This window comes from Rousettus aegyptiacus, unplaced genomic scaffold (genome assembly GCF_014176215.1).
Source record: "Rousettus aegyptiacus isolate mRouAeg1 unplaced genomic scaffold, mRouAeg1.p scaffold_m13_p_11, whole genome shotgun sequence".
Lineage (NCBI taxonomy): Eukaryota > Metazoa > Chordata > Mammalia > Chiroptera > Pteropodidae > Rousettus > Rousettus aegyptiacus.
Window position 1 is genome coordinate 404,766 of NW_023416286.1, and position 21,713 is coordinate 426,478.

The 21,713-nt window shown below is 54.0% G+C and overlaps 2 protein-coding genes across 2 annotated transcripts; one reads left to right on the forward strand and one right to left on the reverse strand.

The window, feature by feature from the left end:
* Positions 1 to 28: 28 nt before the first annotated feature.
* On the forward strand, positions 29 to 4,248 carry SAP18 (Sin3A associated protein 18). The gene is made up of 4 exons (XM_016152069.2): positions 29 to 186; positions 302 to 411; positions 3,504 to 3,626; positions 3,850 to 4,248. The coding sequence occupies exons 1-4, from the start codon at positions 58 to 60 to the stop codon at positions 4,004 to 4,006; spliced, it is 519 nt and encodes a 172-aa protein (XP_016007555.1). The 5' UTR covers positions 29 to 57; the 3' UTR covers positions 4,007 to 4,248.
* Positions 4,249 to 7,395: 3,147 nt separating this feature from the next.
* On the reverse strand, positions 7,396 to 21,692 carry SKA3 (spindle and kinetochore associated complex subunit 3). The gene is made up of 9 exons (XM_016152082.2): positions 21,508 to 21,692; positions 19,637 to 19,698; positions 19,360 to 19,525; positions 16,901 to 17,300; positions 15,263 to 15,348; positions 11,945 to 12,063; positions 10,051 to 10,254; positions 8,817 to 8,926; positions 7,396 to 8,553 (listed from the first exon to the last, which is right to left on the reverse strand). The coding sequence occupies exons 1-9, from the start codon at positions 21,677 to 21,679 to the stop codon at positions 8,517 to 8,519; spliced, it is 1,356 nt and encodes a 451-aa protein (XP_016007568.2). The 5' UTR covers positions 21,680 to 21,692; the 3' UTR covers positions 7,396 to 8,516.
* Between the last annotated feature and the right edge of the window lie 21 nt (positions 21,693 to 21,713).

The following is a 21,713-nucleotide window of genomic DNA, read 5'->3' on the forward strand; positions in this document are numbered from 1 at the left end:
CCCCGCCCCTTTCTGCTATAAAACCTCGAGCTTCTCCTCGCGAGATACTCGGTTCTCATGCTCGCTGCGGGGGTCGGAGGTCAGAGCGAGCGTCTCCCGGGCCACAGGAGGAAGATGGCGGTGGAGTCGCGCGTCACCCAGGAGGAGATCAAGAAGGAGCCCGAGAAGCCCATCGACCGGGAGAAGGTGAGGGGCGCACACGAGCAGCGGCGGGCCGGCGGGGCGGGGGTCGACGGGACGGGGGAGGGGCCCGGAGCCCGCGCGCCTCACCTCGCGCCCGGGCCTTTGCTGCTGTCCGCAGACGTGCCCGCTGCTGCTGCGCGTGTTCACCACCAACAACGGCCGCCACCACCGCATGGACGAGTTCTCCCGCGGCAACGTGCCGTCCAGCGAGCTGCAGATCTACACCTGGTGAGCGGGCGGCGGGCCCCGGGGCGGCGAGGGGGTCCCCGGGGCGGGCGGCTTGCGCTTGGGCCTGCGGGCGCCGCTCTCGCGGAGGCGGCCCCGGCGCTCAGGTGGCGCGAGGTCGCGGCCGCCGGGTGCAGGCGCGCTTCGGGGACCGTTGACGTGCGGTGGCTGGACCTGAGAGGCCCCTGGTCCAATAAACGGTGCTGGGGTCACGGCGCGGTGCTGTCAAGGGGTGTCGGTATCTTTAGCGCGTTTCCACGTGATCGGGAGCCTCTGGTGCCGCGGCATCAACAAAATCCGCGAGACCGAGGATTTCTGATGGCGTGTCGTGGGAAAGCTTCGGCTGTGTGTCCAGCACCTGACCGTGCCCTTCGCGCGTGTACCTTCCCTGCCCCGCGCCCGGCGCGCTGTGCGTACCCCCCTGGTTTGGCGGCATTGTGACACTTTAGTAGCTGTAAGAGGCGCATAGTTTTTGAAAAATTGTGTGGTGGCGACGAGACAGGTTCTTGGGAGAGAATTCCATAGGCCGCCGTACCAGCGTTCAGCCAGAAAAACGGAACCAGTAGCAGCTGATGTTAGGGCGTCCGTTGCAGGGCATTGGCTTAGCAAGTGTGGGGGCCGCCCAGGGCCCGGTACCCCTGCTCCGCAGGCAGGGCACTGCAAGGCTGGAGCTGGAGCTGGGGTCCCAGCCTTTGGAGGCCCTGCCAACCACCGAGGTGGGCGTACTCCCATCCAGGGCATGCCGCTCCTTGCCTTACCCTGGGGCTGTTTATGTCCCCATAAACCCATGGCAAGTTGAAAGAAAACGTCACACGTTGAAAGTGCATGTAACAGCACATGCAGAGTGTGGGCTGTTGACCCCTGATGGTGTGTGTCGGGGATGGTCTACCTCACACGACACCTCCACTGGTGTCGGATTGAGTGAGGGCTGCAGCGTCACCAGACTGACAGAAAGCTGACCCTCAGTCACTCAGCAAAGGCTGCAGCCCCAAGGGCGAGGCATCCCTCTCCTGTGCCCTCGGCCCTCGAGCCACTGGAGCGGGAGGCAGGCCGTAGAGTCCCGCACTGTCAGCTGGTGGAGATGGGAACCGGGCTCTGCAAGCTCATTATCAGCAAGGTGACAGTGGAAAACGTTTTTGTAAAGGCAGAAAGGATGCTTTCCGGGACACGTCGTTGGTGCACACTGCGCACCAGGGAGTAGCTGGACCACTGGGGACAGCCGAAGCAACCAGGGCAGTCGCTGCAGGTGCAGTGTGGACTCTGACAGCAGAAATAGGCTGCAGAAGGACAGCGAGGAAGGGCAACGTCAGCTTTCTCTGAAATTTCACAGTGCCTTCAGTTTGACTTGTTTTTTCTTCTATTCAAGTTAAACTTAGTTTTCTGAAAACTGTGTTTGAAATGAGTCATTTTCGTGTTAGTCTCAGTGTGTGTGATATGCGTGAGGTGTCGAGTTTCTTTTGCAGCGTAGTGTGTGCGCATGAAAAGCCCGAAGCATTGTCGACACCACTGGTTGCTTCTGGCTGTGAGGTTCGGGGTGTGATCTGTTGCATCCCCGCAACAGGTAACTAGTGACCGTGTCGCAGGTTGGCGAAGGCGTCTTGCACAGCAGCTCACCAGCCACAGGGCCACAGGGAGCGGCCTTGAGCCTGAAGCACTCGGCGGAGTAGGCACCGCACAGCCTGTGCAGAGCACAGCTCTCGGGGAGCCTCTCGCCTTCTGGACTTGATGGGTGTTCTTGCTCTGCCGGCAGCACATGGCACCCGCCCAGCCACTCTGCTGTACCCCTTCCCAGTGTGGGAGCGGGGTCCTCCGCCTGCAGCACAGAGGATGAGGGATGCCTGCGGACCGTCTCTGCATCGGCTGCAGGGGGACACCTGCTGGCAGTGGGGACCCACACCCACCATCGGAGCTGATCCCGTTCTGTCCATGTCTGTCTTGGCAACTCCAACACCTGCAGCCATGCAGTGGGGTGACATCCTGGGACGCGGCTCCCGTGGGAGGCGCTGTGCAGCTCCTTGCTGTCCTCCACACAGTGGGGTGCCTCCCCGGAGCTGGGAACAGGTGCTGCTTGCTCAACGTGATTTTATCAGAACAGACATTTAAAGCACAGATGAGTCAAAGGCAACGCAAAAGAGTTACATGACGAGAGGGTAAAATAAAGCAGTGATGGGATGGGGAGAAAGTAGAGTCGATCCGCGTTCATGAGATGGGAACAGCTGCATGGAGAGGGGAAGAACTGAGTAACACTGAGGTTTCGGACCCGGGCAGCTCAGTGGGCGAAGGTAGTTTTGATGGTGACGTGAAAGGAAGGGTGCGTTTGCGGGACCACTGTTGAGCTCTGTGCCAGCGCGTGGGACCCCTTCGGCTGCAGTCGAGAATCCTGGATGCTTTTGCTGTCAGTGCGGTTGCAGCCAGGCTTGGACTTGGGTGTGAGGAGGAGGTCTGTCAGTGGGGCGCAGAGGGAAAGCGAGACGGCCTCGTGCGTGGCTGCCCGCCTGGCACTGCATTTTAGAGTAGTTCCTCAGGGCCGGGGGCCCTGTGCCCTTTCATAGCGCCCTGCGGGCAGTGCTATTTCAAGTTCAGGTCATTGCTTCAATTTTTCTGCTTGTCATGAAAGAAAATTTGAGGTTCCATGTTAGAAGGGAACAACACAGCCCGTCTTCACAAAGACGCTTTTCCTGTCACGCTCATCCTGAGATGCGTTCCAATTACAGAGACACCATGATGTGGGAAAGTGTGTGTCTTAGAAATGATGAAATACGATTATTTTAAGTATTTGGATTAATTTGGACTAGTTACCCTTAACGGGGTAAATAACCAGGCCAGCAACAAAACATAGCACATATACTTCTGAAGTCCCTTTTAGCACTAATGTCCTGATTTTAATTCATCGAATTTCAAACACAGACTGGTTAGGGGAGTAGTACTTGGGGGCAAATAGTATTATTAGATGCTTTAAAATTATTTCAAGCAAAACAGCTCGACAGTTTGACATAAATTGCAATTCAGACACATGTAATTAAATTAGCTCTGTACGTTGATATCCTTGTTATATTATTGCTGATCAATCAAACGTAATGTCTTAAAAAATTCAGGATGGATGCAACCTTGAAAGAGCTGACGAGTCTAGTGAAAGAAGTCTACCCAGAAGCCAGGAAGAAGGGCACACACTTCAATTTTGCAATTGTCTTTACGGATATTAAGAGACCTGGCTATCGGTGGGTAACTTCCATTTTAATTCCTATAATGTTTTTGGTTTTGATGTTTTGACTGATAGGGGCAGCCCGGCTAGTGAGTCTCTCTAGTAGTTTCGCTTGACATGGCTGGATGTAGCACTTAAAATCCCGAGCGTGCTGGAGACCCCAGGGGCACCCAGTCCCGTGCCCACTGCAGGGCGCGGGGCCTCGCCGGTCTGCACTGACGGCCGCTTTTTCTCCGCAGAGTCAAGGAGATCGGCAGCACCATGTCTGGGAGGAAGGGGACCGACGACGCCATGACCCTGCAGTCGCAGAAGTTCCAGATAGGAGACTACTTGGATATAGCCATCACCCCTCCGAATCGGGCACCGCCGCCTTCCGGGCGCATGAGGCCGTATTAAATTTTATTGACTTTCTCGATTTTATTTTTCGTTCAGTTCTGTAACCCTGTGCTTTCTCCTGCCCTCATCGTTGCCATTGCGCCTTTTAAACTCTGAACAATGGCGGCGCATCTGCTTAGGCGCTAGGTTTGGCCCCGCTGTGGTGTGTGAACAGGAGTCCACGCTTCAATCCCCTCTGTAAAGTCCGAAGAAAGTGCGCTTAGCATTCCGTGTAAAACTTGTTAAATACATGTGTGCAATCAGCCCGTGTGTGGAAGTTACTGGGGGCGTGGCAAAGGCTGAGTTGGGGTTCAGCCAAGTAGTGCCAGGCGGTGGGTTCAAGCCCCAAGGGCAGGAAGGGGTCTGCACCATGGGCAGCGGGGTTCAGTTGGGGGGCAGCGAAGGGGCTGTGTTTCTGAGCCCGGCAACAGGCAGCCTGAAGGAGCCCTGTGCGGAGACTGGCCTGGCTGAGTCATGGTGCAGCGACAGGGGAAGGGTGTCACCTGAGTGCTTCGTGTTTTAGAGATGGGAGGCTAGGGCCTTGGGAGGACTGGTGGGGGCGGGGGGGGGGAGGCTTCCGGGGAACCTAAAAATGGAGGGATGAGAGGAATCAAGACCGGGAGGAGCAGCAGCCAGGGGTGAGGGCCAGCGCCTGTTTGAGTACAGGGGTCCCCTCATCTGGAGGGACACATCCTAAGGCCCCCGTGGGCGCTGGGGACAGCAGAGAGCTCCAGGCAGACATGCGCTGTGTCTCCTGTGCCCGCACACCTGTGATGACCTAAGTGATAAATCAGGCAGAGCGAGGTGATGACCCGTGAAACGAACAGTAAAATCAGGTGCTGCGCACCCGAGCACTGCAGAGCGCTGGGTAGCGTGGTGGCCTGAGGGCTGCTAAGCGGCTCGCAGGCCTCGCAGGCGGCAGCGGGTCGCAGCCAGGGCGGAGGGAGCCGGACTGCGCGAGATTTCATCGTGTTACTCAGAAACAGCGCCAGTTTAAACAGTTCCTGTAATGACTGCGGGTGACCCGGTGACAACAGGCGGAGAGGGGCGAGCTGTGTCTGAGGGGCACAGGGCAGGTCCCGGCCGCCCGGGAGCCCTGCGGCCTCCGCAGGCTCCTCGTGCTCGCACGGGACACATCTGCCTTCAGGCCCAACGGAGCCAGACCCCAGCGGCGACGGTCCCCTGAGGGTGTAAGTGGAGCGGCAGCCAAGCGAACGTGTGTGTCCCTAAGTGCAAGGACACGCTCTCCTGGCTTTGGAGTGAAACTGCAGCGCTGTGCCGCACATGTGAAAGCAGCCTCGGCTCCGTGAGCGGGGCGCCTGCTGTCCGCTGCGACGTCCGGCGGCAGGTGGCAGACACGCCTGGAGCCGGCCGGGTAGCGCGCCCACCGCGGAGCCCAGCCCAGTCTGCCATGCGATCACCCCTGGTGTGCGGGGAGGGGGCCCCCGCCTGCGTGGGGTGCGGGGCCAGGACGACGCGGAGGCGCTGGTGTGGATTCCCCGCAGCGCGGCGACTCCAGGCCACCGTCCCACGGTCCCGGAACACTGCGCGGCGTCCTCCGTTCCCTGGGCAACGCAGGGACGCCGGGGCGAGGGGCCAGCCTCACCCTCGGCTCTGGGTGACCGCGCCGCTCCCCCATCTGCGTGCCCCAGGGCCGGGCCGCGCACGCGCTCACGGGGCCTCCCCGCCCCCCAACCCCCCCCCCCCACTCCGTCCTTACCCTGCGCAGGCGGGTCGCAGCACACACCAGGCCTACCAGCGTTCAGCCCTCCTTGCCTGCCAGGCCCCCAACAGGGCCTCGGGACTGCAAGTTTGAACTTGAACCTTACACACCGTGATGGGACTGCTGGCCCACAGCGACCACTGGCTCCGGCTGTAAGGGCCGGCACATCCCGTGAGGTCGGAGGGCAGGGGATTCGGGGTGGGCAGTGGTACTGGCGGGGAAAGGCCGCCGTTAAAGCCACCACGCCTGCCTCTGAAAAATCGCGCCTACTTCAGAGTTAATCTAAGAACCACGGAGGCCTCGGCGAGTGCCCCGGTCACTTCGCTGGCTGGGGACCCGCGCACCAGCCCTTGTCCCGGGGCCCACGCCCACGAGGCGACAGACAGGAAGGGGACGCGCAGTCAGGCGCTTTGCGACAGCCCGGCAGGCACCGTGCTCGGTGACGGCGTCTCCTGGACTGCGGAGTGGGGCCGTCTCCCATAAGATGGCATTCGTCGGGCCTGCGGCAGGCAAGCCAAGACTCTTTGGAGGTTCGAGTACAGACCGACCTGGTCCCTGGCCCCGTGTCATGGGGCTGCACCGGTCGCATTCCGACACGTTGGAGGAGGACCTTCGGCAGGCAGACGTCACCATGTGCTTCTCTGCTGTGTCCCTGCGGTGTGCCTGCAACGAGCAAGCGGCATGGCGTCAGCATGGTGGTCCTGGGTTGGCGACCGACGGGCATTCGAGCCACCGGGCCTGGGCCTGCGGGACCACGGCTGTGAGGGCCTCTCCCTTCACGGAGGGGACGGCAGTGGGCGGTTCCCCGCACGGCTCCACTCCTAGAACATGGGCGCTCCCAGGCCCCAGGGTCCCCACTGTGCGTGGCGTGCTACCTGGCAGTGCGGGAGGGGGCCCGGGAGCCCTCGGCCGAGCGCCAGCAGCAGCAGAACAGTCTTCCTCATAAGCGCAGGCGTGGAGGGCAGACGGGTGCCAAGTATGTGCAGCTAGGGTTGAGGAACAGTGGCCCCGGGGAGTGGGTGGCACAGCCCCGTGGGGCCTCAGGCAGTCAAGAGGTGACGGGGAAGGGCCCGAGGGTCAAAGTGCACAGGGCCTGCGGCGTCCTGAGCATGCTGAGCTTCCTTCCACCGCCAGGGAGACGCGCCTCAAAGACGCTCCAGTCTGAAGCTCAAGGAGCTGGCGGCCCCTTGGTTCCCAGGAACAGAAACGCAGGTTGCAGGAAGTGGTGAGGCCAGGCGGACCCGAGGGTCCATCACAAAGCAAGCGCCCACGTTTGCAGACGGTATGTGGCAGACCGTGCGGCCTGTGATGTCCACGGGACCACCCCGGGCTGGCCCCCAGCGCCTCTGCCCCGCACCGCTCTCCCTCCCTCCTCCAGAACGCAGAGCAGCGCCCAGCCGCCCAGGCGCCTCCAGCCCTGGGTGACACCCGCTCTACCAAGGGCAACGGTCAGTTCTGTCTCCTCAGCAGCAACAACCACCACCGTGCTCCCTGAGGCGCTTCTGTCCCCCTTGCTGGCCCTCCTGACGGCCTGGGCCAGGCGGCCGGGCCCCTTCCCGCCCCGTGGTGGCCCCCACACTCTGCCCCGGCCGCTGGGTCCATTCCGGGGCCTAGGACACGTGATGTGGTTGGCGGGGAAGGAAAGGCTCAGGTGGACTAGAGCGCGACCTTAAAGAATCAAACTGAGTATCTTTAAAGTAGTTTATTTACATTGTATTTAACAAAAATCATAGCTACACAGTAATTCCTAGAACAGAGAATTGAGTTTTGTTTTAGTGACGATTTTGACTGAAGGTAGAGAGCACAATGTGACAGGTCTCCCCACGACTTCCAAGGCACCGTGATGAAGGGGGCGCCCTGCGCCCCACCGCACGCCCCGAGGCCAGCCTGCGAAGCACGCTGCCAGGCGCTTCCTCCCAGTCCTTCGCCGGCCTCCTCAGCTGGGTCCTTACTCTCCCTCCGGACGTGGCCAGCAGCGCCCCCTGGACTCGTGCGTCAGGTGAAACCACCGCCGGCCGGGCGTGGGCGGGAAGGGTCTCGCAGGGTGGACAGGGCAGCGTGAGCCTCACCGCGGCATCAGGCCCCTCGTCTCCCGTGGCACCGCTGGCCATCCAGAGAAGGCAGACGGCTGAGGACGGCGCCAGACTCTTCCAGAGTGAGGCCAAGCTGGGGCGGGGAACGCGCCCAGGCCGGCAGCCGTGGGCCAGAGGGGGCCGAGCGGAGGATGGAACCGAGCCGAGGGACAAGCTGGGGGTGAAAAGCGGAAACGCGCCCAGACGCAGACAGGCCCCTCGCGCCGCTGAGACCCACCCCAGGGCACTGCCCGGGGCGCCAAGTCCCGCTCTTTCCTCAATCCAGCGACTGTCCTCAAAGCACCACGCTGAAGTGAAAGCTGCAAGACTTGGGGACCATCGTGAGAGGGGACACGAGGGCGGAGTTAGAATCGCGGGGCCCCAGGCAGCAAGCAGCAGCACCCATCCGGCTGGCCCCACCGGGTGGAGACCCGGTGGCCTTATTGGAGTAGCAACCGGCAACATTTACATTTCAACAGTTACTGATCCTGCTTCCTAAAGTTCATTAAGCTGCCATTAGATTAGTCAGATTAGGCAGGGCAAAGCGATTCAATGCAATAGTACTGATGCTTAAAACCGGAACTGAGCCACATGTCAGCAAGACTGAGCTTAAACTAAATCAAAGCGTAACAAAAGGCACATCGTGGCGTCGGCTCCACACGCATCTGTAACACGGGCTGGTTTAGAACGGGGGAGACAGACAGGGGCCGTGACAGCTGCTTCCGTGTCACTCTGGTCAGTTTCTTAACAGGCGGACGGACCTACTGGAGTCTCTGTGGACAGATAAAAACATCAGGTGTACTTAACAGCTGTCAACAAGTGACACGACACTGCGGTCACGATGCACACTTCACGCAAACAGCTGGGAGCAGGTCGCCAAGGACATGGTCAGGCCTGCATTGTGGGCGTCGAGGCGGCAGGGGGTCAATGTATTGGGAGGAAGCCACCGACCCAAGCTGCCAAGTGTCAATTACAGACTTCTACTACCATTAAAATGTTAAACTTTGAAACTGCTCTCCCCAAACGACACACTCACCCCACGTCTCGGAGGCCCCGTCCTTCGCCTCCAGCGAGGAATGCCGCTCGGGCTGGCACGGCCTGAACTGCCACCGGAGTGGCTAGGTTTCGGTTGTATTTTGATAGAATCTAAAAGCAAGGAAATTCTTTTCTATTAAGTTGCATGAACAACATAACTTTGGAAAGTGTTATAAAACATTCAAAAAAAAGCCAAGGGGAGTGTGAAGGCATGGGTTATTTGAAAAAGCAGGAATTTTTTAGCAGCACAGTAAAGACCGCAATTTTAGACGCTTAACGTGGGTGTGTGGGCCTGGCGTCTGCCGCCCTCGGACACGTGCGCGAAGGCTGATGTCAGCACGCAGCCGAGGACCGAGGGCGGACGAGGCTTTACGAAGACGCCAGGGAAAACACAGAGAGGAAAGAGAGGTCAGACGCTCAGGGGAAAGATCACCGGTTATACGAATTATAAAGAGAAGATTTTGAAACATTAGCTATGATTTTTTTCATAAAGAGGCGATGCATTGAATACACGCTTTCTCTGTCTTAACACAGGAATAAAGAGAAGTTGAACTACAAAACGCCCAGACAGGAGCTGCCCCTGCCTCGCTCCGCTTCCGTCAAGGCCGAGGGCAGCAGGAAGGCACAGGACGCCGGCTCCCGCTCCGGTGGGATCTCGGATGGGTCCGTTCTCGTGGCGCCTGGTCCTCCCAAGCAGCTCCCTGCTTCTCAGGAAGGTTGCCAGAACGGTTACTGGGAGCTCCACCTGCCTAAGCAACACTGGCCACACACCGCGACCCGTCGGGCTGGTGGCCGCGGAGCAGATCTGGAGCCGTAATTCAGTAGGAGGCTAATGGCAAACGGTGCGACACTAAAAAGTGCTAATATGTTTCGATCACTGTTTCTCAAACTGAGGCACAAGACATCGCAAGTCCAAGCAACACGGGGAGTTATTCACAACACCCCACTCTGGGAACTGCAGGGTAAACCGCGTTCCTGGCTTTGCCAGCGACACCGCCCATGGAGACAGTGCTCAGCGTGGCCATCACGGTCAAATGACCACAAGCTGAAGAGAGAATGCCCCGCGAAGCCGTAAAAGCCGGATGACGTCAGCGCCTGTGCCCGGCCGGGCAGTGCCAGGAGGGCCGGGCCCCCGGACTCTCACGTTCTCAAGACCCGAATCCGCACGTCAGCCCGGCGAGAAACCCCGGGCTTCGACCGGATGTCGTATGAATATCTAACTTTGAAAAACTAACCTGCACAATGTCTTCTGGAACTGCGGTAACTTTTGGAGGTGTAGGTGTTTTGAGCAGATTCTCGTACGAAGAAATCGTGGGAGAAGAGGGAGCCACGAAGTTCTCAAAGCACGTGACTGAATTCAAAGCTAACGATGTGCAGTCTTTCATTTCCCAGTCACTGGATGAACTATTTGTTTTTGGAGGTGGATAATTTGTGGATGCCTAACGAATAAAAATAATCATTAAATTACAGTGGTATAAAATAATAAATAAAAACTGTTGGTTCTGTTGGGGTCTCCGAGAAGGCCAAAATGACCCCTCCCCCTGACCAAGCACTAAATAAAATCAAGGAAACCAAGGAACAGCACACAAGGACAAAGCTCCATCCTCATTAGTAACAAAGGCTGGGCTGGAGCTTAGCATGAAATCTGCCTGAGCCCCGAATTTAGAGTCACCTCCCGACCTCAGGCAACACTGAACGGGGCCAGACGGGGGACACAGCATGGACGGGCGTGACCGTGCGACTTCGCCCCCATTAGGAAGAAAGCAGGTGTGAGGGAAGCCCAGCATTCTGCTTCCCTACAGCCAGCCTGTCCCACAGAGGAGTCGCAAGCCACCTGGGGTTGTTTCGATTTAATAAAATTTAAAAAATTAAAAGTCAGCTCTGCAGATGCGCTTGCCACATTTTATATGCTCGACAGCTGTGACTGGTGGCCGCCGTGCGGGACGGCACAGAGCACACGGCACCTACCACTGCGGGACGTGGCACTGGACAGCCCGGCCCACCTGCTGGCTGTCCTCAGTTTGCGCCGACTTCAAAAGGGATGAGGTTTGGATGAAAGTACGTTTGTTTACTGGGAAAAATTCAAGAGAAAAAAACGGATAAAAACTACCCAGAGCTAAGCACATTTTGGTGTGTTTCTATCCATTCCTTTTCCTCGGAACGCAGCAGTGCCCCTCATCCACGGGAGACACGTTCCTAGGCGCCCACTGGAAGGCTGGCGCCCCGAACAATGTGGGTGCCTGTGATGACGTTCAGTTTACGACTCAGACACGGCGAGAGAGTAGCAATAAAACAGGACATCGCAGCAAGATACTGTAACGAAAGCTGCTATGTGAACGGCTTCGGGTCTGTTATGAAGTAAAACACGGGTGACCTGAACACAGGCTCTGTGGCCGCAGGACAGTCGATCCGTTAACCCAGACGACCACTGTGTGACTGGTGGACAGGGAGTGTCTGTGATGTGGGGCCTCTGGACAAAGAGGATTCGTGTTCCCAGCTGGATGCAGCAGGAGGGCGCGAGATTTCATCCCGCTACTCAGGCTGCCGCACAATTTTAATCTTGTGACTTGTTTACTTCTGGAATTTTCCATTTAATATTTTCAGACTGTGGTTGACCACAGGTAACTGAAACCACAGAAAGCAAAACTGTGGATAACGGGGGGGAGAGGCATGCTGTGCGTGTGCATGTGCGCGTACACACACGTACGTGCCATTTTCCATACCATTAAGTATGGAAACATCCTTCTTGAAAACGTCCTTTCGATAAGTTCTCATCTATTTTTCAGAAGACGCACGGCAGCAACAGCAGACCCTAGGATTAAACTGAATGTACTCGCTTCTTCCCTTTGGACACTTGGGTTGTTTCCCATGCTTTGCTCTCATGAGTAATGCTGTCCCCCTACACCGTCTCTGTCAGTGTGCCTTGGAGTGAGTTCTGAGACACGGTTAACGTCAGGGAAACTTGAAAGCTCTTGGCACACGCTGCAAAGTCACCCTCCAGAAATACACGGCAAACACACGACTAACGGCTGCCTCAAGCCTGCGTCCTTTACACACACGGCCCGAGGCCGGAAAGGGTGCTGGAGTCACCAGAAGCCAGACGGGCGCTTCGCGTTTGTGGGGATTTACCGAAGATGCCCTGCCTTCCGAGCAGGGGAGCCGCAGGCCCGGGGTGCAGAAGGCGGGGGCGGAGGGGGACGGTGCACACGTGACATCCGGAAGACAGGCAGCGGCGTGACGACGGACACCTGGAAATGAAGAAGTAAGAGTCCGACTTTCGGGTTGCGGTCCTTGTCGATGTGATTCCTGCACTTTGGTTTTAATGACTTAAGAAATCATAACCAGCGTATGCTCAATTGGACAGGAAATAACAAAACTGTCACATTCACAGATCCGATTACCATCAGCACTAATAAAATTCGGGGACAACTACAGTACACCAAAATGAACAGTTCTGGTATAAGAGTGAAAATGAAAACTGTAATTTGAAAAATTACATTTTTCGCGATAGCACCAAGAAAGAGCAAGGTACTCACGAAATAACCTATAAACAACTGTGTGAGAGCTTTATGGAGAATTTTTCTGAAGAATCAAAAGGAGAAGGAGGGCAAGGAGGTCACTCGTCTTCCAAGCTGTCAGGACCTACTCTAAAGCTGCAACGGCTGAAAAGCCGTGCGCCGTTAGTCGGGGTGGAAAAGCGACTCCCAGGACAAAGCAGACCCAGGAGCTGAAGCGCACACACAGCCGTCGGCCACCAGCCTCAGAGTGCTGTCAAAGCGACACGCTGACCACGTCAGAAGAATGGCCGGACGGGCAAAACACGATGGGGTCTAATCACCATCAGGTGCTGGGACAGGAGGAGACGCGGGAACTCGGGTGCCCTGGGGAGAGGAAGCCAGAGCAGCCTCCCCCAGGCAATGCAGCATCTTCTAGGACGAGTGAAGGCGTGCGCGCTTGACCCAGAAGTCTCCTGGGCGTGAGGAACACAGGTGCCCAGGGACGACTTCATTGCAGCACAGCCTATGATGGTACAAAAACCGTAACCGTTCCCTTAACGAGCAAATGGGCAAACACAGTGGCTGCTTCGTGCAGCGGCACATGGCTGAGCCACCAAAACGCACAGACGGGACGTGCACAGGTCAGAGTAAAACACACGCCGGGTGAACAAAGCCAGTGACAAATGGGGCGGGATTGGATGGTGGATTTGAACACGCGATTACGCTTCAATTGTCGCTTGGGGAGGAGCAGACGGAGGGGGCTAGGGATTTAGCTTGTGAGTAACTTTAACTTAAAAAGGCGGCTGTGGTGACACGCTGGCCTCTGCGTCCCCTGACGTTTCCGCGACCGAGTGGAGCATCTGGGGCTTAGGACGGGCACAGGCTCGGGAGGGGCGTCGCGGGCCTGCGAGAGGAGCACAGCCCGTGATCCAGGCGCCGGAAACGCCTGCCCGCTGGCATGACCCCGGGGCACGGGAGGACGGCGGGCGAGGCTGACGGGAGGGAGCTCAGGACATCGTCACCCAGCGGCGAGCTGCAGGCGCAGGGCTCAGCCGAGTCTGGGGCAGGGCGCCTGGGCCACCGGAGGAGCACCTGGAAACCCGTCTGCCGTGGGCAAGCCCTGGCTGGGGCGAGCGTGGGACAGCTCCACGGGGCACACACGGCCTCATCTGAGATGAGGTCACAGCTGTGAGGAAACAAGCCCCAGAGAGACAGAGCGAGAAGCAGGGGAATCGGCACCTTAAAGTCTTCCAGATATATGTGTTTAAAACGATCAAGGCACGGAAATCCTAAGGCAAGAGAATGGTACATAAGAGAAAAAAGGAAAAGAAACTTATAAAGCAAAATATAGTAAAAATTCAAGGGATGCATTAAAATAACGTAGACTCAGCAGGATAGGAACAGCAATGAGAAGGAGGCTCCACGGGGTGGGCGGGTGGGGCGCACACGGCCTTCGCCCCCAAGCTGAGCGCTCACGGGGGCTGAGGCGTGACTGCGAAGGACAGTGCGTGGTCTCTGGAGGAAACAGGGCTACTCGGGGGTGGTGCTGCCCAAGACACGAGCCCTTTGCTTGGAAAACCGAATTCTCAACACAACAGATGAGAACACATACACCTGTGGATTACAAAGGAGTGTGGAATGTCACAGATAGAGACAAAACCCTTAGAAACGACCAGAGGAGAAGAAAGATTTTCTACAAACAAAAGCCAGCCAGACCAATACACTCTGCTCACCAGGAGCAAGACAGCAAATCACAGTGGACTTTAAAATACCGAAAACAAACAGCCGCCGATCTAGTCCATATCCAGCTAAATTATCATTCAAGAATGAGTGCAAAAGAAAGAAAGAAACGTTTTCAGAAATGCAAAAGTGGAGACCACTGCACACAGCTGAACTACCGCCTCTGGGGGAACTGCTGAAGGCTGCACTTTCACGAGAAAACCAGCCCAGGGCGCTGTGTGGGGCACAGGGAGCCCACGAACACGAACACGCCAAATCACTAAGTTTAATAAGTACGGACTGTGAAAGTTGTAATAACGGTGCCGTGTGGCATTAAAAACTGGGTCAAACAAAGACACAGCAGAAGCCAAACGAGGCTCCACGAAGCGAGGTCGCCGAAGTCACAAGGGCGTTCTTGTCACTACAGCCCCTGGGGACCTGACTTCTGAGTACGCGTGAGGCAGAGGCCCAAACGCCAAATGCTCTTTTTTTTTTTTTTTTTTTTTTTGAAAAAAACAGGCTATGCTTAACACGGCCCAGTCTTCTGTCACAGGCTGAGCTCTTGCTGACGGAAAGTCAGTGGTATTCTTTCACACCTGTTATGCCGGAGGTGCTTGTTAATGACAAGTCAGTGAAACCAGCACAGAGAATTTTTCTAAAAACATATCCAAAACTTTGGAAAGACCTGATAAAGACAAGTTACTTTTAAAAATTTGCCAATAAAGCTGGTATAAATTAGACAATAAAAATAATTATTCCAAGAAATCACGGAACTCTAGGGTTTTTATTTTATATTTTCATGAAAACCAACATTTTCGTATTTGCTAAGGCAAATATAAAAAAACAACATAAAAATTTAAAATTCTACTATTTAAGAAATACAAAATCTGCAATGGTAGCTGACACCTTCTGGGTGTGGTTTATGTTGAAAGTCACTGTAGAACTCTAATGAGAGGTGACGCTGGCTCCACATCAAAAAGTTGGCGACTGGCTACGCAGTTATATGCCTTAACTTAGACAATCAGAAACAAACCCGCTGCCGAACGCAGAATACAACCAGGGAGATAGGAAAAGCAGGTCGGAAAACGGTCTCTCTCAGGTGAAATCTCTGAACCCAGGGAGCGGTCCTTCAGGACCACGGTGTCCCCAGCGGGGACACCGGGCTCCTGGACACCTGTCCAGAGGCGGTGTGGGAAGGCACGGCAGAGAAGGAACCCCAGTTTACACTCACCATTTCTCCCCGGCCGCTGGTTCACGAGGCCGGGCGTGGCACAGGCATCACCGCCGGACACTGGTTCTGTTTCCACGGCTTCCTCACTGGCGTGACAGGGAAATCCTAAGGTTAAAAAAAGCTAACCCCCCTATAAGTCATCCAGTCTGCACGCACTCATTCTGTCCTGTTTTAGGGAGCAAAAGGCCCAGGGAACAATTTTTTCAAACATGTAAACTTGACTCATAAAAGGTTACAAGTCATTTTCTACTGATAGTTTTGACTTAGAAGTGGGGTTAAGAATCTCTGAGTTAAAGGAAAGCCCTAAGTTTAACTTATTACATAAATCGACTCCTACAAATTAGAGTACCTCTTGGTTACTCAGTTCCAGTTAAAGGCCCATTCTGTGACAGTTTCATACTGTTTTACTTTGCTTTATATATTTTAATGTCTGTCTAGAGGGTCAAGTCCCTTTATTACTGTTATTTTTCATTATTTTCTTGGCTGTTTTCTATGGAGACTGTTGTGACTGCATGACACGCACGAGTTCAATATGACGGAACATTTTGCTAATCTTCATTCTATTCAGGAATACCTTTCTTCATCCTAATTTTCTCTTTATATAACTCAGAAATGTTTTATGGTTTTAATCATATAGGCCTTTCACCTACAAAGGTATGAGAATTTTAATTTCATGTTGCAAATTTAAATGCTTTTCCCCCACTACATTTACTATCTAGTTATTTGTAAAATATTTTTAAAAACCCGGGCTTTTTTAAAATGGCTTATTTTCATTTATCTGAACTTCCCAAATGTCCCAAAACTATAGTCTGTATTATTTCTACTAGCTTAAAAAATAAAAAAATTATAGCTCTTCGTGTGTAGTTTTGTTACCTGCATTTGTTTAAATGAGAGCCAGTCCTCAGATTTACCAGTCCTACCCCTTCTAAAACTCTTTTGTAATGACGTTTCACTTCATCTTTGCGTTCACTCCCTTCTTTTCCCCAGAATTGTGTGGCCTTTTCGGACTCTTTGAGTTGAATGTTCATTTTCCTTCTTTAATTACGGTTCTTAGGGATTTGTGTCTGGATACTGCGTGGCTACTTGGACACATGGTGCCTTAATTTTCGATATAACTCTTTGATGACTAATTTCACACTAATCACTCCCAACCTCTTGGTCTGGCACAGAAGTCATCCCTGGGCTTCCAATGCATGTTGGCACCTCGAAGCTGGGTGTGGACGCGTCACCTGCTCCCCGCCCCCAGCGGCCTCTCAGGTCTTCCCCTACAGCCATCCAGGCGATGGGACAGAAACCGGCGGCTTGTCCCCAACTCACGTCTCCTCCTGGGTCTCCAGGCCAAACCAGCACGTGCTGAACAGCTTCACCCCCTTCGCTTACCCTCGCTTCTCTATCCCAACAAACGCCGTAGTATTTCTAGACCCTTATCACTCCTTCTACAGCGTCTGGCCAAGGAAACCAATTGCTCAGGCTTTCTGATGGAACTGGTGATTCAGGAAAGGAGGAGATAAGAGGGACCTGAAAACCTTTTGCAGGAAAGGCACGGTCTGGAACACCGTACTTCCTCTAGGAAAAGTCAACAAATAAATACACATGCTTCAGAGCCAGGGAACCGTGCCTCGCAAGGAAGCCGCGTACCTCTCACCCTCCACGCTCCTGGGGCCCACGGGGAGATCTGGATTTAAACTCGCGCTGTGCCGGGAGATACTGAGGTGCTGCAGTTTCGGGGTCACACACTCGAAATCGTCTGCGCTTGGTGCGCACACCGTTTCCCGCACTTTGGCTGGCGATGGCGGGGCGGGCGGAGTCAGCGCTTCCCGCCCCTCCGCGTGGCTGCGACCGGCCGGCGCAGCAACCAGGTAGCGCTCCAGCCCGAAGTCGGCCAGCTGCGGGCTGCTCGGGGGCGAGCTGCTCACGGACATGCTGGGTCCACAGCTGCGCGGGGCGGTGGGGGCCAGGGCGTCATCCTCCGTGTCGGGCCCTGGGCAGGTGGCGTCCCCACCGGACTCCGGTGCAGCGTCGGCCTCCTGCTCGCCCCCTGGGGAGACCACAGCAGTCACGGTCCACACAAACACGGCCCAGGAACCCTCACGCGCTAAACCCACGGGACACGGCTCCATCCGCAGTGCCCCGGGCCGGCCCCAGCCTGATCCTCTCCTTAGTCTCCCGACCTCTGAGTGCACCTTTGGGAATCTCCGGCAGTACCTCTTGTCCACCCACATCCCATTTTGATGGCGTTAGAAGAAGGAAATAAACCGAACCGTCAAAAGATGAAAAGCCGATACCCACAAATGTGAGTCTACTTTCTTACTTCCCCACTTGATGTGGTTTAGTCGTTCTTGTCGTGTTAGGAAACTACTGTATCACTCAACGCCATTAATTAGTGTGTAATTGACAATGTAGAGTCAACACAAAGCATGAAAATATTATTTACACTTTTAACTTACAGATGCCTAAAAAGGAAAGACTTAGAGATAAATGTTTGTCCTACGTCAATCTACAACACGTCAAAGGCCTAGCGAGAGAATCAGGAGGCGAGCGTTAAAGACGTGCAGCTTCTCGACTGTGAGTGAACAGTTGTACCTGGCTCTAGACCCCAGCTTGTACCTGGCTAGTGCCACACTGCGTCTCAGACGAAGTCCCTGACTGACGCCCTTACTCCCTCCCACGGTCCTCTTCACCTGGTCAATGAATCTGGACAGCGCCTACAAGGCCAAGGCCTTGTTTGCTTGCTTATCGTTAAAGGGAGGTCTGTAGCCGAAATGGGGTCTCTCAGATACGGGCACGCTGGATCCCTGTCAGAACCCTCCGGGTCCGAAGAGGTCCAGCAGACCTGAGGAAGCGGAGGTGCACAGGTGCACTTCTCCTCAGAAGGCGCCATGCGCTCTCTGACTGGCGACCGGAAGCGAGCGAGGACGGGGAACTGTGTCTGTGTGCGTGAGCCAGGACACGCTAAACCTGGAGGGTGCCCCACACCGAAGAAAGTGACTGATCGATGTTGATTTCATGGCTTCTGGCTCCTGGAAGAGCCAGCCACTGCTTGGATTCTGTTTCGACAGTGTTTTCCGTTAATTCTGAGAAATGTTACTTATCACGAGGCTGTCATGGATGAGATTCATAAAATAAAATTGTCACTGTGGTCACTGCCCCATGGGGAGGTGTTATCGTCCCCTATTCAGAAACGAAGGGACGCAATTTAGAGGCACTGCCGGGCTCACACATGTGGTGGTGTGTGTACCTGGTGGGGCCGGCGTCTGAAGCCACGGCTCCACGCCGAAGTCAACCGAGTTCCCTCCATCGCACCGTGCGCACGGTTTAATAGACCTTCCATGCATGTCCTCAGTACGTATTTGTCGAATTTAGAGTTTTACTTTCGCACTAAGACCATCCCATAAGGGAAGCGAAGGCACCGAAGACGCTGACTCGGGCTGACCAGAGGAGCGAGCCTCGCACCGGCAGGTCAGCGCCTGGCGAGGAGCATGCCAGGCGCCGTTCCAGGCAGCTGTCGCCTCACTGAACCCTACTGCAGCCTGAGAGGCAGAGACCATTAACGCCTCCGCTTCCCGAACGAGAAACTGAGGTGCAAGGTGAAGTCGCTGGTCAGAGACAACACAGCTAGCGAGGGGTGGATCAGAGGCCTGAGGAGGCAGTTCGGCCCTGAATTTGAAACCACCATGCTATACTACCCTTCGTTAGAATCGAAACACTGAAAGTGTTTATATAGCCAAAATCTGTCAATCTACAGAAGAGGACACAGAGAACAAGAAAAATGGAACAATGCCTGAGGGTGTCTCCATCCCTCAGACAGCGGACTGGGGACCGGGCGCCCTCAAGTCACACAGGGTTCTCCCGTTCTCTGCTTCCATCTAGCACCGCTAGTTCTTTTCTGAAAGTGACTGTTTACTTGTCAACAGCCGACATACACATCGGTCCTCGTCTAGCATTTGGAAAGGAGAGCAAGGACAGGCCCGACACCGCACCGCCGACCAGCGCTGCGTCCCGCACACAGCTGAGCCGCGGCCGCGCCAACAGCGCCCTCACCGACCTGCTGCCCTCTAACGCGAAAATGAGTGCTGTCAAATGCAAGCGAGGCACACCTGAATGGCTCTTGGCACGTGGGTTATATCCATACTTCTGGAAAACTTCTCTTATTTTCATAATGTCCGCTGAATTCCTTTTCATCAGTACTTTTGCTGCCTTTATGAAACAAAGGCTTTCTTTACTTTCCAAACTTGCTTTGTCAAGAAGAGTGCTGACATCATCCTTTTTCAAGGAAAAAAAGTGCATTAGAATTTCTCTAACTTTTGACTAAGTCTATTTATATTTTAAATTGCCACGTAAAAAAGATAAATTAGCATTTTAAGAGTTAGGTACCTTTAGAGTCCGAACTTCTGAATGAAGGTCATGTAAAATTCTCATTGGATAAACTTCAACGTCTTCGATATAAATATTGAAAAAAAAAGTGTAAGAGAAAAAGGAAGAAACATAGAAAATATAATTAAATATTTTCTTAAAATGAAAAACTTTTGTATTTATTTGTAACTGATAACCTGTCAATCACGAAGTGCTAAGCCCCTTCTTTAAAGGTCTCATTAAACTATAACATACAGAAATAATATGTATATAGCTTGGTGAACTTTCAAAGTAAACACATGCAAAATCAGCACTTAGGTCAGGGAGGGAGGGGAGGATGGAGGGGAGGAGGGAACATGGCCCCACTGAGCAAATTTTTCCTTTATGATGAGCACTTTTTGATTCCTGTTCTAAAAATATTTGCCAATGACAACGCTTCTGTTTTCTTCTAAAAGCTTTATTGTTTTGTCTTTTGCATTCAGAGCTAAAATCTATCTGGAATTGATTTTTGTATATGGTATGAGGTAAGGCTCAAGATGCATTCTTTTTTCAACCAGTGTAGGACTGACCTGACACCTTTAACTGAAAAGACACCCTTTACCCACTGTACTGTCACCTTTCTCATTAATCAGTTAGTTGGTCATGTATATGGTCTAAAAGCAGGTTTTTAAAGGACTATATTTCTCTTGTCTAAAACATCTCCTTTGAAGGTCTCTTTCCACCTGTTAAAAGTCAACTACTTTTCATTAGGGAAATGCAAAGCCACACCCCAATGATTTTCTTCTTCATACACCCTAGAATGGGTATTACCAAAAAGACAGATAGTAACAAATATTGATGGAAAAACTGTAACCACCGTTCACTGCTGGTGGAACTACACCATGGTACATCCACTGGGGAAAACAATGTGTCAGTTCCTCAAAAGGGTAAACACAGGACTGCCCTGGCGCCAGCAATTGCAGGTGTAAGTGTACACCTGTCTACACACGTACCCAACTAAGCGTGCACCCGTGCACCCGGGAGAGAAAACGGTAGTCACGTGCACATAAACACTAGCACATGGAAGTTCACAGCAGCACTTTTCACAATAGGGAAAAGGTGGAAACAACACACACACGTTCGTTAACTGATTAAAGGTAAAATTTGCACTAGCTTGGTGAAAAGCTATATCTCAAGATTTCAAAAATGTTAATACAATTTTGTGTCTTACAGCGTTATCTCAGCTGTAAACAAAATCAGACAAAGACAAAGCAACTCTAAAAAGGTAAAAAAGCTACTAAAATACTAATAGTGGTGTCTTCTGATGGTGGAGTTATAGGGTCTACTCATTTCTTTTTTCTCCTTTTCTGCATCTTGAAATTTTGTTACGCACATATGTTGTTTTTCCAGTCACAAGAATGAACGTTTTTACATGGCTGGTAAATCACTTGCAATATAACTAAAGTAAAAGAACTCCGTGTCTACAGGGTGCAATATGTTAAGGCCATTAAAATTAAGACATTTATTAAATCTCAAACGACTCTTGTAACAACTTCAAAAAAATCTGTAATACGAAGGTTAGTAGTGGATAATTCTGATTTATATACAAATAAATAATAAATAAATGAGTAAAGGCGGTGCTGAGTACCGGCGATTGCGCGAGCAATACGGTGTGTTGAGGAAAACAGACATTGACTGCACCTGTGGACCTGAGAACCAGACGAAGGTCATTACACATGTAAACAGCAGAGCTAAACGGCTGCATTTACAGGAAACCGTTTAACTTTGTTCCTACAGCATGTCTGCGATGAGCACACGTCCTGGGCTCCAGCCGTCCCGGGCGCCGCGTCCCTCGGGCCCTCCCGACGCGGACAGACGGCCCTCTCCGCGCGCGCGGCCCCGGCCCCGCTCACCGCTGTCCTCCCCGTCCAGCGCCCGCTGCAGCCGCGCCGTCTCGCTGTCCAGGGTGACGGCCAGAGCCCGCAGCCTCCCGCAGAAGCTCCGGATCAGCTCCATGGCGAGGACGCCGCGCCGCGCGGGTGGCTCCCGCCACTCGTTTGAACCTCTCGGCGCCGCAAGCGTCATCGGTTCTGCAGCGTCGCGCGAGTCCTCTATCGCG